Source organism: Cuculus canorus, chromosome 2, assembly GCF_017976375.1.
Source record: "Cuculus canorus isolate bCucCan1 chromosome 2, bCucCan1.pri, whole genome shotgun sequence".
Taxonomy (NCBI): Eukaryota; Metazoa; Chordata; class Aves; order Cuculiformes; family Cuculidae; genus Cuculus; species Cuculus canorus.
Window position 1 is genome coordinate 48,352,149 of NC_071402.1, and position 17,320 is coordinate 48,369,468.

The 17,320-nt window shown below is 39.1% G+C and overlaps 2 protein-coding genes across 11 annotated transcripts in view; both read left to right on the forward strand.

Annotated features, from left to right (window-relative positions):
- CHST9 (carbohydrate sulfotransferase 9) overlaps positions 1–17,320 on the forward strand; it is a 93,016-nt gene that overhangs the window by 56,578 nt on the left and 19,118 nt on the right. For 9 of the 10 annotated variants that reach the window (XM_054058145.1, XM_054058142.1, XM_054058146.1 and 6 more), the window contains one exon: positions 17,172–17,209. In XM_054058145.1, coding sequence (XP_053914120.1) covers positions 17,172–17,209 — 38 coding nt within the window. Of the gene's footprint in view, positions 1–8,266; positions 8,399–9,921; positions 10,049–17,171; positions 17,210–17,320 lie in introns of those variants that run through there. The other variant, XM_054058151.1, reaches the window with a different exon arrangement.
- Positions 1–17,320, forward strand: part of AQP4 (aquaporin 4) — a 112,735-nt gene that overhangs the window by 48,857 nt on the left and 46,558 nt on the right. Inside the window, exon 2 of the mRNA XM_054058155.1 lies at positions 17,172–17,209. The gene's annotated coding sequence lies outside the window, so the exon portion shown is untranslated. The remainder of the gene's footprint in view (positions 1–17,171; positions 17,210–17,320) is intronic.

Consider the following 17,320-nt stretch of genomic DNA (forward strand, 5'->3'; position numbering starts at 1 on the left):
CGTGAAGCCAGGTCTGCCTTTCTAGTGCACTCTGCATGGCTTTTGTCCCTCTACAAATGAACAAGACAGTATTTTCTGTTCTGCACATCATAGAGAAGCAGCATTAAAGTCCAGAGGTCAATATGGATGTGTACCCTCTTAACAAAACCAAGAGAATAGATTTCCTGTCGGTTCTCTGTAGCAAAGGAATTTCAAACAATTCTCTTAGGCAGAACTGAGAACTGAAAATGCAAGTGAGACATGACAACTGTGGGTTGTAGTAGCATTGCTTATGCTGGTTGTCAGGTCAAGACTGCTGAGATTAACTTTTTCTGGGTCCCCATTCATGGTGCTGGCTATCTACTACAGCTTATAGGAACTTTGTCCTTTATGGTGCAGTCCTCTCTGCGCAGGCATTAGGGTCTGCCCTTCTGTAGTAAACGCCAAGTGCTCAGATGTCCTGTAGAAGTGTTTCACTGCATGGATCATATTGCAGGACACAGATTTACAAGCCAAAATTCTTTTTTTCTCTTGTCTGTCATGATGAACTTCACTGTGGTGTAGTTCCCATCACATTTCCTGGAAAAAAAGATGACATCTGAGTTCATAGTCCCACTGAATGTTACGGGAAATTTAAAATTAGGTTTCAGGTAAACAGGATGAAATTATGCACGAAATAAATATCTACATTTTGTAGTATCATTCACTCATGTAGCTTGCAACTAGAGAGGAATAACGGTTCTTGCTCTTGTGATTGAAAAGAGATTAGAAATCAGAGTGTTTTTGATCACTTTAATTATAAGGATGACAATTTAAAAAATTGGAAAGTGAAGTTTTCATGGTTTTTTTGTTGCTTAGGTTTTTTAAGTGAAGCAGGTAGAGGGCAGTAGGTGCTAACGTTCAAGATATTTTTTCCATTGACCGGTGCTGGACAAATCACTTGCCTTGTCTTCAGTCATGATTATACGTTATATCGTATATGTTATAGGTTATATTCTATATATTATAACCTGATTTTACGTTGAGGAGCACTCACACAATCCATTAGTACAACTCAGCAGTTGGAGTTAGCATCTTAGGCTGCTAAAAGTGGGCCTTCTGGTAGGACTTTAGAACTGCCAGTGAAAGTATTGCAAATATTGGCTTGGGGTTCTTCATGCAGGTGAACTTTAAAGCAAACAGCTGATTTTGACAAATACAACTGAGATATTAAATGTTTTGTGCAGATTTTGTTTTTCACTTTTAAAATAAATGAAATTGTAAGCATTATTTGCTGTGAAAACAAATCTCTAGAAGAATAGAGATTCATTTCTTCCTCTAGAAGAAAAACCATAGGACGACTACTATATGAACAAAGCTTAATTAAAATAAAATTGTATTTAATCAATGAGGTATAATAAGAAATACTGCTTAAGACTTCATTTTAATGGTTGTTGGGCTATTTGTATTCTTTAAATTAATATCTGCTTTATGATGAAAATCCAGCACAGCTCAGTTTTGAAAAAGACTTATTTGTTTTTCTCTAGTGATTTTTGTTTAGTTCCAAGGGAGCAAAACCAGAAAACCAGCAAATTGGCAGGTGGTTAAAAAATTCCTGTAATACTGCTTAAACAGTTACTGTTTCCAGTCTGTGACATGGAAGAATGATCTGGTGTTAGCGCATGTCTCAGGATACTGCAGGTCAATCCCCTGCTCTTGGTGTGCTTTCTAAGTAACTTCAAAAGTCACTGAGATTGTTGTGTTTATTTTTTGTTGCACACAGAGTGTAACACTTTTAATATTCAGTATACGCTTTCTTGTCCTTGGAAATTTATCTAAGCACTGGTAAGTCTTCCATGGTTGAATGTGTATGTACCAGCTCAACAGGAGAGGTCAAAATCATCCTATGTGAGGACATCATGGTAGGTAGAGCATCCTCCCAGAGCAGGACACTGTCCCCCTTTCAGCAGAGGAGGGAAACATGCCCTCCCATGTTTCAGGTCTCCCATGTGTGTTCTAATAACAAAGCTGTAGCATCAAAAAAGAGCATTGCTCCGAGACCTCCCTCAAGCATGGTCCCCAAAAGCATAAGAAGCAAAGGAGAAACATCTGATTTGTGACACCTGGAGGAACTTGTATGTCAACAGGCTGTTCCACTGCTTAGCTGTGCCAGGGTTTAGGGGTCCTTGGCATGACCAGAAGACAACTTCTGCATGTGCAGAGGATCTGAGTGGTGTGAAAAATAAAAAAAAACCAAAACATAAGAAGCAATTCATGTGCTCAGTGGTCAAGAACCAGGAATGGTTTCACTAGGTGTTTGTTGTACCGCCACTGTTCGGAGCAGTGCAAAATAAGGAGTGCAGCTTTACTCTGCTCTTGGCTGCCTGCCACCAGCGTGCCATGTCAGTGAGCTGCGATGCACCTACCTGTTGGGGGTGTCTAGACTCTGAAGCATTTGAAACTCAGGCCTCCTGGTTTTTTTGAAGTGTTGTGTTACGTGTAGCAGCAGCAATACTGGATCAGGCCAGAGACCTGTCGCACTCAATATCCTAGCAGCAAAGTGAAACTTCCTCACCTGACTTTCCCAAATTCCAACAGTTTGTGTTATGGGGCTTCCTGCACCAGAGGCAGTTTCTGTTTTCTTATCAACAACCAAAGGATTTGCTGTCTCTCAGCTAGTTCAGTTGTCCTCTGAATCCATGTAAAGTTTTAGCAGCCATAACACCCCCAGGCTAAGAGTTCCCTGGGTTCTTTTACCAGTTCTGTGGAGGGCTAATTCCTGATGTTTGTTTTGAACCTGCCATCTGCCTGCTTCATCTGAAGCCCCTGGCCTTGTGTTAGAAGAGGCAGTGAACAGTCAGTTCTGATTCACCCCTTCCATGTCGCTTACGATTTTACAGTTCCCTATCATATCTCCTCTGGATCATTACTTTGTGAGGTTTCATAGCTGTTGTTCCTTGTAAGCCAATCTATACTTCCAGTTCACCACCTTACCCTCTTCTGTTCTCCAGTCCCACACATGAGTGAAGGGGTCAGGACTGCATGTAATATTTAAGATGCAGAGGGTTGTACATACAGAAACACAATGGTTTGCTTTTGTTTTTCCTGCAGTCTTAAATTCACTTTCTCTTAACTTGTGAGCATGGAGATGATATTTATGCAGAAGTTTTACCACCCCAAGATCCCATTCCTGAGTAACAATGAGCTCAGAACTCAGTCCAGAGTCCACCACCTTAGAGTTTAATTTAAAAATTATCCCCTAAAAGTTTCCTAGCGTCACGTTACATAAAATACGCTTCACATGTCATTTTATTAACAACTTGCTCTTGTAAAAAATTGTTTAGCCTCCATCATTTCTACTGCAAATAATATCATCAGCAAACATTGTCATCTCCCTGTTTGGTCCTTTTCTTGAGTGTTTTTTAGAACATATTAAAGAGCATGGGTCCTCAACATGAGGGAGCAGGACTCCACTGGAGACTTTCTTCTATGGTGAGAATTGTTCTCTCTCGTATTCCTATGCTCTGTTTCCTACCTTTTAAACATTTTCTTTTATAATTCCATGCAAAGATGTTGCCTCTAATTCTGTACTTGTGTTTCCTTAAGAAATTTTGTGAGAGAGATGTTATCAAATATCTTTTGGAAAGCCAAATAGAAAACATAGATCTAAGTATTAAAAAAAAGGAAGTCCCATACAATGTCAGCCCTGAAAGAAAATCACAGTCAGTCAAGAAATTTGTTATTGTTACTTATATGAACTATTCAGTCATTTGTGACAAATCTTGGTATTCCAGTGCCAGTGGTTCAGTAGCAGCTTCACAGATGAGGGATCTGAGGATGTGAATTTAAAGGAGGTTTATGCAGATCCGGGTGTGAGCTTCCATGGATTGGGACTTCTCCTTACCCCTGCTGTTGTTCCTAACCACATGTCTGTCTCTATTTGCACAGCTGATGTGGCTGATCTGAGATAATATGGTTGAAAACCAACCTATTCAGCAAGATGAGAATTTTTAGCTGAATTAGGACTGTGATGTGTCTTGACCATGCGATGCAGATGTGGTAGTACTGGCACAGGGGAAGATGATGAAGAGCTTGTCGCTATACTGTGGCAAGAGCTAGGCTGTTGATGTTTGCTGGGCATTGAGCAGCTTAAGCCAATCATGAAACCAAAACCTACGAAATGTTGTGTGTCTGTAGTTTGTATAAAGTGGTATTTTTAGCTAGGATTATTTGGGTGTTGAGTATGCATAGGTGGTTGCACAATGCCATTTATTTTCCGGCAAAGAATTAGAAGTCCATATTGCATTAATAGAAGTGGTCTGTTCTCTTCTCAGAAATGAGAATTAAAATTAAGGGATTTCATTATAACTTGTCTGTGTAGGCTTTCTCCTGTGATCTGTAAGCCTAGTTTCCATTATTCCATTGGGTTTGTTACTACTTCAGTTTGATGCTATTTCCGTTTCTTTTTGCTGTGATCCTGGGATCTGTAACCCAAAGTGACAAAAAGTATTGTTGAAAATAAGGATATTACTGATATGTTTGCGTGAATGGAAGAAATTTGAAACTGAGCTGTTTACAGCTCTGCTATTCAGGAGTCTCTGGCTGTACAGCTAATCAACTATTCATTTAAAAATGCTGGTAACTCCTTTCACTCCCTGCGAGCAACATCAAGATGTAAAATTAATTTTTCTGAAGATTTGCTTCTCATATACTTGCAATAATTTGATCTAGCTTTTATTTTGTAAACAATCCAAAGTACACAAATCACTTTAATAATAGCAGTAGGTCAATATGGTAGTGATGCCCAAAAGTTTAGGGGGGGAGTGGGTGTTCAATTATCACATATTCTTTTTTAGATCCCTCGGAAGGCAGGAAATTCAGTCCTGTCAAATTGGTTTTTTTACTCTTCAGTAATTATTGAAGTAATAGCAATTGGTATGGCTTTAGTCCAAAATACTTTCTAATATGAAGACAATTTTTCCACATCCTTTTTGTCTTTTTCAAAGTCTTTAATTAGATTTCATATACAGAATCGTGTCATTTATAAATAAGGACTAATAATACACTAAATGGAAATGTGCGTTTTCACCTTAATCTGTGGAAATATGTGAAGACTTTTCCTCTGTAGTTAGCAAGAAGCCAGTAACATGTTAAGTTTTGCTGATAATCAGGTACAATATTGGCTGTGTTCTCCTGTCAGAAGGAAGGAGAAATGTCTTATCCCGAGTGCTAAATTGAGTAGGAATTAGTAATTTACAGGTGAATAAAGGCACTATGTTATGACTGTCACTTAGTTCATGCTAAAGCTAACTTGGTCACTAATTCACATGCTGATTCATGTTAGGCACACAAGATTATTTTTTAATGCCTGAAAAAGAAAACAGTTCACTGGAGTATACCAGGTGTTTTTTTTCAGTCAATTTTGATTGTGCAGCTTTAATCACTTGGTGCTAAGGACTCACCCAGAATTCCCTTTTCACCTTTGCAGAAGACACATTAATCTTATTGTCAGTTTGGGGTATTATCATCAGTACCAGTAGTGGTACACATCCATGGTTTTCAAACCAGGACTGGGTAGATTTTCTACTAAATCAGTCTGCCAGTCATGAACGCAGCTGCAATTTCAGCTGTAAATTCTACCTCCCTTTGCTAAGGCTTGGCACGTCCTATGGGAAGACTACTTAGTTGTCTGAAGGCTGCTATGTAAATAATATGTGTGTGCTATATGATCACATTCTTCTTGAAGGTTGTCATAAAACTGCACCTGCATATTTTATGGATGTAAATTGTACCTATGTACCAGGGTTTTGTACATGCATATATTTTTTTTGCAAGCAGCAGCAGTATATTTTGTGGGCAGAAAATGCTTGCGTGTACAAAACCTGCAGGTGTGGTTTTAAAACCCATTGGATAATTTACCCTACTGTGCATGAAAAAGGTGCAGTCTACCTAAGAACATCTACTGAGACTTTGCCTGAGAGGTCCAGTTGATACAGTGCATCATTTATGCTTTAGGCATTGGGGTACTTTGCAGTTTCTGGGTATTGAGTACCACCTTGCTGCTATTATTTTCAGTCTCTGTTTAATTAAAAGGAAGCATTTTACCATGGTTTCAATGACCTATGTGAGTTCAGGCTTGGAGCATCAGGGTGTTTCAGCTGTGGGAAAGAAGACAATTGCAGTAAGCTACAGTATGTGCAGTATATACTCAGTTGCTGCTCAGCTAGCCTGAGTTAATGGTAGGGCAGATTAGAAGCTTGAGCTGCAGATTTAAAACAGACATTAAGTTCAGAAGAATACTTTTTTGCAAAAGCTTAAATGCACTCTCATATAGTGGTGGTGAATCCTTTACAGACTGGCCTTCTGAATTGGGTTTGGATTTTGGGGAAGTGGTTTCATAAGATGTTGATTAAATAACTACTCTCTGTTCTCTTCAGTTCTCTCTTATATGAACTTTCTTTTCATTCAACCTATAAATTATTGTATCCTTTTTTTTTCCTAGTCAACTGCCTTGTAGATATAGAGACTACAGTTTGAATTTTCTGATGTTCAGGAAATTTTTCAAAGAATGTGACTAAAATGTTTTTATGTGTCTATTGAACTTCTCTTGTTGAGGGCTGCTTGTGCGTCATTATAGGCCCTCCTTGTAAGGAGCTTCTTAAAATATCAGCCACGTAGTACTGTTTTGAATAAAATATAAAACAAAACAAAATAAAATAAAATAAAATAAAATAACCAAACGATACTATAGTTGTGGATGCAGAAACTCAGGTATAGATGTTTAATAGTGCTATAACCTATCTTTACCCAAGAACCTTATTTCTTTAAAACTATTACAGCTGAACATCCATAATCTTTTCTTAGAATGGAGAAATAGTGGGAAGGAGAGGTTATATGGGTCTTTAAACATCAAAAATTGACACAAACTACAATAAGTTGACTACAATAAAATTGAGACCTTATTACTCTCTACAACTACCTGAAAGGAGGTTGTGGAGAGGAGGGAGCTGGCCTCTTCTCCCAAGTGACAGGGGACAGGACAAGAGGGAATGGCCTGAAGCTCCGTCAGGGGAGGTTCAGGTTGGATATCAGAAAAAAATTCTTCACAGTAAGAGTCATTGGGTACTGGAACAGACTGCCCAGGGAGGTAGTAGAGTCGCCTTCCCTGGAGGTGTTTAAGGAACGGGTGGATGAAGCGCTGAGGGACATGTTTTAGGGAGTGTTAGGAATGGTTGGACTCGATGATCCAATGGGTCCTTTCCAACCTTGTGATTCTGTGATTCTGTGATAAGCAAATAAATAGCCTTATTTGGTAAGGTAACTTCCTTTGGTGACATTTCAGTGATGTAATCATAAATGACAAATATAAAAAATGTGTATTCTCTAATAATTAATATTCCTATATCAGAAATTGGCTGCTTAGATTAAATAATCTTGCAAAACTATCCAAATGCATTTGAGAACTGAGTCTGTAGCAGTGCTTGAGCTTCCCACTCTCCTTCTCCCCAATTTCTTTTGAGTAGCACAAACCTGAACTCTTGTGCATCTTGGATTCATATTATATTCTCAGTCATGGATGACCTTTTACAAATGACTTCAAATAACTACAGCTGAATTGAAGCACAAGAGTTGGTCGTGAAAGGTCATACCCTAGTTATACCAAACATAGATAAATTTGTACTCCCTGCAGCAACTGATTGCTGTAGGTTTTTGATTTGTGTCTGACCAATCTTAATTCAGAGCCATGCATTAGGAAAGGTTATATCCGAGCTTTGTTTCTCTTTGCCTTTCTTCTCCTAGTTTTCTTTCACTATAAAATTATCCTGTTCAGAGAATTTTTTGAATTTTCCAGGTGTTAAGGTTCTGTTTCAAAGGGCTCCCATTTCACCTTCTCCCTCTGTTCTTTACTAGTAGATTAATTTCAGATTTTTCTGCATGTAAAAACATCTTCCTTGTAAACGTGAGTAGTGTCTTTCTCTAAGTATCACGTTCTCATTGGCGAATATTTTACTTCCAAATGGAATAATTTCAGAGAAGTTATTTGAGGCCAGTGTGCTAAGACCATGCCTTAGAGTGGCACATTTAGATCTTAAACAAAGGAACATGGCAGATTGAAACTAGTAGAGGTTATTTATGTAGGCACAATTCAGAATGAGTAGTAAATTGAAAGAATATTTGCTCTCATCACCACTGGTTGCTTCCTGGCATTATGTTGTATAGACAATTCATCTCCTTTTTATTTCTGAAATACAGAAACTGTAGACTAAGACTTCCCATGGAGACTTTGCTGTAGGACTCTACTTTGTAATTAGTGCCAAGAAGCTGGATTTTTCAACTCCGTCTGGGCTTGCTGCATGCTCATATTGCGCACATCACTGCTTCTGATTCACATCAGAGAAACTTTGTAGCTCAGCTGTTTGTGGTGCAGTTGTCCTAGCAGGTGAGTCAAATATAAGCTTCTGTGGGCATAACCCTGTAGGGGTTTGTGTGCTGCTTCGCATTGGAATTGGCAGTGTCCTGCAGACCTGGATATCAACTCATCTTCACCGCAACTGAAAAACCAACAGCTGACCTTTTTTAGGATATGTCAGATTGGATGTTCATGACTCCATGTGGCTTCATGGCTTCATTGACTACAATAAAATTGAGACCTTATTACTCTCTACAACTACCTGAAAGGAGGTTGTGGAGAGGAGGGAGCTGGCCTCTTCTCCCAAGTGACAGGGGACAGGACAAGAGGGAATGGCCTGAAGCTCCGTCAGGGGAGGTTCAGGTTGGATATCAGAAAAAAATTCTTCACAGTAAGAGTCATTGGGTACTGGAACAGACTGCCCAGGCAGTGTGGCTTCATAACTCCACATGGTTAATCTGGCTGCAAATTTCAACTTCAGTCACATTCCTTGCCTGGGTGGGGACAACCATATGTTCTTAATATGGACAGAAACCAAGCAGAAACCAAAACCAAAGCTAAGCTACTGCTATGCTTCAGCTCTACTGGGAGTGCAATACAAAGCTTCGGCTGCCTAAGACCATAACAGGGTATATTAAAGAGATAGCTGGATGTCCACGGCTTTATTTCTGCAGTGTATGAGTATGTAGATTCAAGCTATAGTTGATCTCCACGGTCATTTCCATCATGACAGCTCTTACCATGCTGTTCTTAGGGTAAACACCAGATAGTTTTACTTCAGCAGAAAGAAATCAGGGTCAACTGTCCCTCATATAACACATACCCAAAACCTTGATATAGGAAACTGCAATGGACCAGCAGACAGGTGGAAAGAAGCTTCTTTTGTGTCAAAGCCCAGAAACCTATGTTGTGGAATATAACTTCATAAGCAATTAAACTTGGCACTGGAGCATAGCCAAAAAGGCATTTTAACAGGTTATTTGACCTATCCTCTAGACAATCATAATATAAAGCACTGTACATAACTAGCAAAATGAAAATGGAGCCTGGTGGTCCATATGATTTCAGATGGAAAAGCAATTACCCTTGCAGTATGATAACTGAGGCAGTTTCTACCTTAGGATTTGGATCACATTGAGATAGAGTTTGAGGAAATGCATCTGCTAAGCCATAATTCACTGGTCTTTGCATGCCTGATTGTCGATGACTAGGGATCCATGATTTGTTCCATTCAGTTCCTTAAGAGCAAGAACCTGAAAAAGTCATGAAGCAGTGGGATAAAATGAAAAAATATTTCAAAGCAGTTCCAAAGTGAGCTGTAAAACAAAAATTGAAACAAACTCTTCTTGTTGCTAGATACAGGATGAATGCCAAATGGGCGTTGGAAACATATACACGTATTTACATGATGTTCAGCTGGAAAGCATCCAAACCATGATATCAATATTGCGTTGATATTAAAATCAAATATGCTGTCTGGCATGTTTCCATTATCTCAAATCTTCCATCCTTAAAAGAAAAAGGTGACAAATTTTTGCTTTCCCTTTTCACAGATATAGAAAACACAGACTTCTAGAAGAAAACTTGCAAATAAGCCTGCCGACTAATTTTGTTAGTGGGCATCTTGCCAATTCTGTCTCATTTGGAAATATTTATCAATGCTGATGAGGCAGAGGACAGGTAAAACTTCAAATTTTCAGTTAACTTATATTCTAACATCTCCTTGTCATAAGTACAGTTAGTGTTAGTCAATGAAATATTTGTTTCAGGAATGGATTTGAGTAACACCCTCATCTCCTTCTTATACACAACAGAATTAATGAATGAGGGCCCTCAGTCCTATTAAGACTAATGTTTCTTTGTCAGTCCAGTTTGTTTTTTTCCTTTGGGATTTCTTCTTGTTATGACTTTGTTAGGTGAAAACTGAATGGTGTATGTTAATCAACACAAGACATTTGGCTACTTGAGCTGTCGTAAATGTTTAGTTTCCCAGGGTCCTTTGAACTTTCCAGGGAACTGTTCTGCATCCTTATTAGAGGCTGACAATTAGAGGTCTGTTTTCATATCAAAAGTAATCACCAAAAATTAGCTAGGGAGACCTTGGAATGCTGTGAGAGTTTTCAGTGTTTTGAGATGGCCAACTTTCCTTCATTTGCTTCAATCAGTATCAACTTGGGTTTCTTTTTATGTTTCCTACTGCCAAGGCAACTTAGGAGTTGGCATTGTGACAGCTGAGAAGGATTATGCAATACCATGAAGATGTGATTAATACATTTTAGGCCACTGTATTCATATTCAGTTGCATAGTTATCACAGAGGTACAAAAGTAAGCTAAACTAGGTTTTGCAGGCGGTGCTTCAAATGAGCAGTTTCAGTTTTGTGAATTCCTTATTAGAAGAAGGAAGAAATGGTATGCACAGCTGCAGGAGCTGTGTTGCATGCAGATCTCAGATATTCTCCAGATAATTTAGAGGATATGTGTGGTTTTGTCCTAAATATTTAATCCTTGTGTGTCAAGTTACCAGCTTTCACAGAAGATAGTCTGTTAATGTCACACCTTCTCTGTTATAAGTCTGAAAAACACATCTGAGTGTTTCTTCCTCAAGCACTGGTGCCATGGGAAATTGCTGCAGAAGTTTGTTATGAATGAGTGCTTTGGTTTCCTTTCACGTCTCAGAATTTGCTCTGGTAGATTAAGAAACCAGTAATGGAAGTGGGATGGATCATAACCAAAAAGATTGCATATGTGCTTGTTTAAGTCTGTAAAAAGAAAGTCCAGAGCTGTTAGTGTTTCTATCATAGAATCATAGAATCACTAGGTTGGAAGGCACCCACTGGGTCATCAAGTCCAACCGTTCCTAACATTCCCTAAACCATGCCCCTCAGCACCTTGTCCACCCATCCCTTAAACACCTCCAGCGAAGGTGACTCAACCACCTCCCTGGGCAGCCTGTGCCAGTGCCCAGTGACCCTTTCCGTGAAAAATTTTTTCCTGATGTCAAGCCTGAACCTCCCCTGGTGGACCTTGAGGCCATTCCCCCTTGTCCTGTCCTCTGTCACTTGGGAGAAAAGGCCAGCTCCCTCCTCTCCACAACCTCCTTTCAGATAGTTGTAGAGAGCAATAAGGTCTCCCCTCAGCCTTCTCTTCTCCAGGCTAAACCCCAGCTCTCTCAGCCGTTCCTTGTAAGACTTGTTCTCCAGCCCCCTCACCAGCTTTGCTGTTCTTCTCTGGACACACTCCAGAGCCTTAACATCCTTCTTGTGGTGAGGGGCCCAGAACTGAACACAGTACTCAAGGTGCGGTCTCACCAGTGCCGAGTACAGAGGGAGAATAACCTCCCTGGACCTGCTGGCCACGCCATTTCTGATACAAGCCAAGATGCTATTGGCCTTCTTGGCCCCCTGGGCACACTGCTGGCTCATGTTCAGTCGGCTGTCAACCAACACCCCCAGGTCCTTCTCCTCCAGGCAGCTTTCTAGGCAGACTTCTCCTAGTCTGTAGCACCGCATGGGGTTGTTGTGCCCCAAGTGCAGGACCCGGCATTTGGCCTTGTTAAACCCCATGCCGTTGGTCTCGGCCCAGTGGTCCAGCCTGTTCAGATCCCTTTGCAGAGCCTTCCTGCCCTCCAGCAGATCCACGCTTCCACCCAGCTTAGTGTCATCTGCAAACTTGCTAAGGGTGCACTCAATGCCTTCATCCAGGTCATTGATAAAGACATTGAGGAGGGCTGGACCCAGTACCGAGCCCTGGGGAACCCCACTTGTGACTGGTCTCCAGCTGGAGTTAACTCCATTTACCACCACTCTCTGGGCCCATCCATCCAACTAGTTTTCAACCCAGGAGAGTGTGCGCCTGTCATGAACTGGAAAAAAAAAAAACACCACCAAAATTAAACTGATAATAGAATATCTAATTCGCTTTTTGAAACTGATTTCCTAGTAGTGTCGTTCCCACTTGCAGTTAAGTGAATAGCGCTGTTTCTGAGCAAGGTTGAGGATCTTCTTTGCCCCCTGAGATCTCCTCCATTTTTTCTCAGTCTGCTTGGAAACACTGTTGGAAACCACTTGGAAACAGAGAGACAGACACAGAATTTCTGTTTGTCCCATGCCTTACTGCCATGCCACAAATATTAGTAGGATTATCTGAAGTCTTAAGGAAACAAACTTTTTATTCCAAAGCCTTCATTTTATTGAAGATTGTTGCTTAAAGTATAAATTAGGATTTTATTTTTGGGAGGAAAAAAAGAAATCCTTTCTTGCTAGGACTTGTAGCAGTCACGTCACATAAATTGGCAGCTCTGTGTATTTAAGGGATTTTACACTCTAATTAAATACAGTAGTAGTTTTTTGCCTTTTGAAATTAAATCTTTTTTTTTTCTTCTGCTGCATACATAGGGAACAAACATGCTGTCAAAATCCTTAATGTATCCAACTATTTGAACACAGGAAACGGCATCAAGCTGTTATTTGTTCTGTTGGAGTGTACTCATATTTCCAATCTGAATCTTTTGTACCTGGTGATCTTAATTATATTTGAGCTGGAAGTAGTTTAACATTAAAAGGAATTACAGCAGATTAATCTGTAAACCTGCACAAATATCACATTCCTTTGTATAGAGGTAAGCAGTGCATAGTGTGCATAATTGCGTGGTGTTCTTTGTGTAAATTTGTGTGCATAAGGCTGAGGAGTCGGTGTTGCAGTCCCCCATGACAGCATCAGTTATGGCACACTTTTGTGGTTTTTAGTGGTCAGTTACATTGAAAAGCATACATTATTCCTCTCAGTACGGTAAACTTCCTTATAATAAGAACAAGCAAGCAAAAAAAAAAAAATTGAAAAACCCAACTTGCCCTGGAAACAGGAATTAGTATACTAATTAGTCTATGAAAATACAGAGAAGTCTTTTAAAGAATGCTTGCTGTAATTCTTTTTTCTAAAGTGATATAGCTTGAGGTCAACCCAAGAAGGCCATTTATCTCAACCATCAAAAAAACTCATAAAAGTATTGTTCTATGCTTTTTGCATCAAAGGAAACAAAATCACTAAACATGAACTGAGGGAGAACTGTTTCTCCAGTCCCCATCATTGGAATCCAGTTGCACCAGTTTAGCCTTACTTAGAGTGGCAGGAGAGCAGAGCCTCAGCAAATAAGAATCATAGTTTATACTGGCAAATACATCTTTTGACTCAGTCAGGTAAGTGTAGTTGTCTGTGATTAAGGCCTTTTCTGTGGAGGAAAGAGATACAAAATGTCAGATTGCAGAGAGTGAAAAAAACACCACCTGCTGAATTAGCAGGAGAAGAGAATGGAGCTATTGAAAAACATGTTTTGCTCTCTGGTACAACTCTGACAATATATGGCTGTGCAAGCATTGCTGCACTCTGTGCTTTGACCTTGCGCTTGTTACATTTAACACTGTAGCCCTGTATTTTAGTTCTAGTGGGAAATTACAAGAGAATGTAACGTGTGGGCTTAAGAGTATAAATAGCATTTCTTTGTTTTAATAAACATCTCTGGTTACAGCAATGACCTGAGTCCATGCTTCATATACCATGCTTTTGATTTGCTTGTGTTTTCAAGGCTTGTCAGATGGCACTACTGAACCCATTTAGGAACAGATTGCTAGATGACAGGTAGAAGAAAAGGATATTTCAGGAAAGATATAGAAGATCAAGCCATTCACGTGTAATCTGAGTTGCAGAAGATGTCTCTTGGACTATACTAGCTACCTGCTGGGCAGCTTCCATATAAAGTTCCAGATGACAAGTTAAATTACCCACTTAGTTTGATGTTCATGTATCCATTCATCTTGCATAAGCTGCTACCTCATTGCAGTGACTCTGGAAAAACTGTCGTAAATTTTGTATTTAGCATGTGCAGTTCTGTCGGTATTGAAATTTCTGGTAAGTCTCAAGAATTACCTGCATTTTGTAAGATTGATGCGGTGTTACCTATGGGAGTGGTTGATGTGTTATGACAGTTCTGGTTTTATCACTATCCCATTACCTCATGCCTTTTGAATTTGGAACATTCTCTTGAGTGGTGCTTCTTGAATCCTTCTAGTGAATGTTGATGGTCACCACAAGTGATCACAAGGCACCTAAACAGAAACATCCTTCTTGAAATTGAGGGTTCCATAAGCAAAACAGAGATTGTGATTAGTCACTGAATGAGAATTAAGGAGATTATTTTTAAAAAAAAAAAAAAAAAAAAAAAGCAGAACAAACAAAATTCTGGTTATTTTCAATGGCAAAGCCTTCTACTGCCCTACTGTGAGCCATCAGCTGGAAACTGAACTCCCTTCCAGTGCTATAGGTAATGTCACAGCATAACATTCTTGTGTATTTTAAAATCCTTTCTCTTTTTAAGCTGATTTCTAGAGGGACATTTTTGTATGGTAGTTACTGGCTTTGAAATAATTTCTCTTTTTAACTTAATAATGAACTATTGCCACTGAGAAAGAGGGAAATAAGAAACTATTTTATTCAGATGAGAAAGAAGGTGTTGTTTCATATGTTCATTTTTTTGTAGCTATTCTGCTTAAAACAAAAGTACAGTACACACCAGGACTTTGCAGGGTTCCCCATATAATGGTGCCAATGTATTTCCACCCTAATTTGCAGCGTCCCTCTTATTACAGACCTTGGCCTCTTCTGAGCACAACTGCTGACTGTGCTAAATTCACATAGTTGTTCTGTGACGAGGATAAGGATCATCTAGCAAATAAATGGAGAACACAGTGTTCAATTTGCTGGTGACCTTGAATTTGATCTCTTCTATCCTTAACAGCCTAGTCTATCTCTGTCCTGTTTAACCTGTGTCATCATTACTGGTATATCATACAGACACTTCTGCAACTGCCTTCTCCTTGATACTGTGGTATTTATATCACCAAAAGAAAGAACTAAGAGTGAGCAAGGAAAGAAGTACCATAAATTCTTCACCTTTTTCTTAGTAACATCAGGAATGGCCACAAAGGTCTTTCCCAGTCTTTCAGTTCATTTTTATATTTATCTGGAGCAGAATCCAGAAGTTTGATTGATAATGCTATTTGCATCTCGAGGCATCACTGGAAATACAATGGCATGAAAGGCTACTCTGGCGGAGCGCACTTTTCCCCCTGGGCTGACTTTAGAAACTCATTGATGTCACTTCCTTCCTCAGTCAGTAAGTGAATTTTCACTAATTCTCAGGACCAGCTGTCCATGCTGTCAACAGAAAGTTATTAAAATTCCTTTAAAGTGAATCAAAATAGCCTAAAAACAAATGTACTGGGAAACAGGAAAGCATCAGTATTCAAAGTCCACAAACCTTTGAGCAAAATAGTGTTGATCTAACCAGAGATTTCAAACACTCTGCTTTCATAGCAACTTGTATATCATTAGAGAATGCTAAAAACACATACTCCTTTAATCTTCTATTACCAACAATCTATTTGGTTAAAATATTAGTTACAAGAATAAATTATATTTCTCCCAAAGATGAACTCAGTGAACGGGGAATACATTTTGAGAAGTCTCCCCTAAATGATATTTGGGGGGGTGGTTATGTTTAATGAAAAAAGCAAAATTTTTATATTTAGCAAATAAAAACACAACATAAGCATGCAGGAAATAATTATCATAACAGACAATCTCATAATATAGCCTAAGGTGATTATCTGAATTATCTATAATGCTTTCCTTTAGAAGAGGAGCATTCTCAGGGATGAGTAGATAAGAACTTTTTCCTTTAGCTAATAGAATCTTTATACTGTGTTTAAAACTTAGGAATTTTTAAAATATTTTATCTGCCACGTATATCAGTAGAAAAAAAAATTCTGTGGAAATGGAGTATCATTTCCAGTGCTGGAACTAGGTATACCAGGCAGAAACAGGTTTCTCTGACAGTTAATAGTGATGCTGACAGATTGTAAACAGTGTTCTATCATTATTACTAAAAAACCACCCTCTGAGTACATATAGCCTAGCTGGATAGGTAAGTGTGAAATTCCTGACTGTCCCCAATATATGTGGATGGTCTCCAATAGCAAAGGGAGAGTAATTGATACCAGCTGGCCCTTTTGACAGTTAGTGCATGGGAACAGTAAATGAGGCAAAACTACTATCCCTTTTGATCTAAAAGGAAAGAATAGGTTTGAGATGTCATTGATTAGCGCTAGAGTCCCAGATGGCTGTAGAAAAGCAGTGTTCTGTGTAGGCTTTGATCATGTCTCCTGCAGCGCACTGAAGGACACTGCAGCAGGCCAGAATGCTAGGAAGCAAGACCATAATTCAACTCCCCACTTTATGGATGTTATCAGGATAGAATTTCTCCCTGGAGCCAGCTGATGCCTAACCTCAGTTTTGGCACAGGCCTGTACTTTTATTTTAGGGTAATGGCAGAAGCTGCTTTTCTCCTCCAATGGTCAAATCCTGAGCTCGATGTTACCAGTTTCTCATGCATGTATATGTGCAGCAGTACGTCTCACAAATTAAGATGCTTCATAGCACATATTTGAAATCTGTTGATTTGTTGTCTTCATTTTGAATGTTGTAATTCCTTGTGGCGTACCACGTTAGCAAGATTGGCTACCTGTCTTAATCTTCTTTTTATCACTTCTTGATTTACAAGAGGCTTGTGTTTCTTTTATCTTAGGTGGACTTCTGTATTGGAGTTTTGAGTCATTGGTGCATGCTAAATTCCATTTCTTAATTTTAAGATTTGAATTTTTTTTTCAGAATTCACTGCATTTTGTCATGTATGTACATGATTATATTAATTAAAATATGCACAAAAGAATTATTTTCTTTTTCTTTCAGAGTCTGGAGACAAATTGCAACAACAGATAATTAATCAGGTATTTTGACGCTTTTATACTTTTTATTACTTAATTTTTCATGTAGAAGAATTATAGCAGTTATGAAGAGGAGAACTTCACAGGGCAGGCTAATGTTAACTACATTGGTAT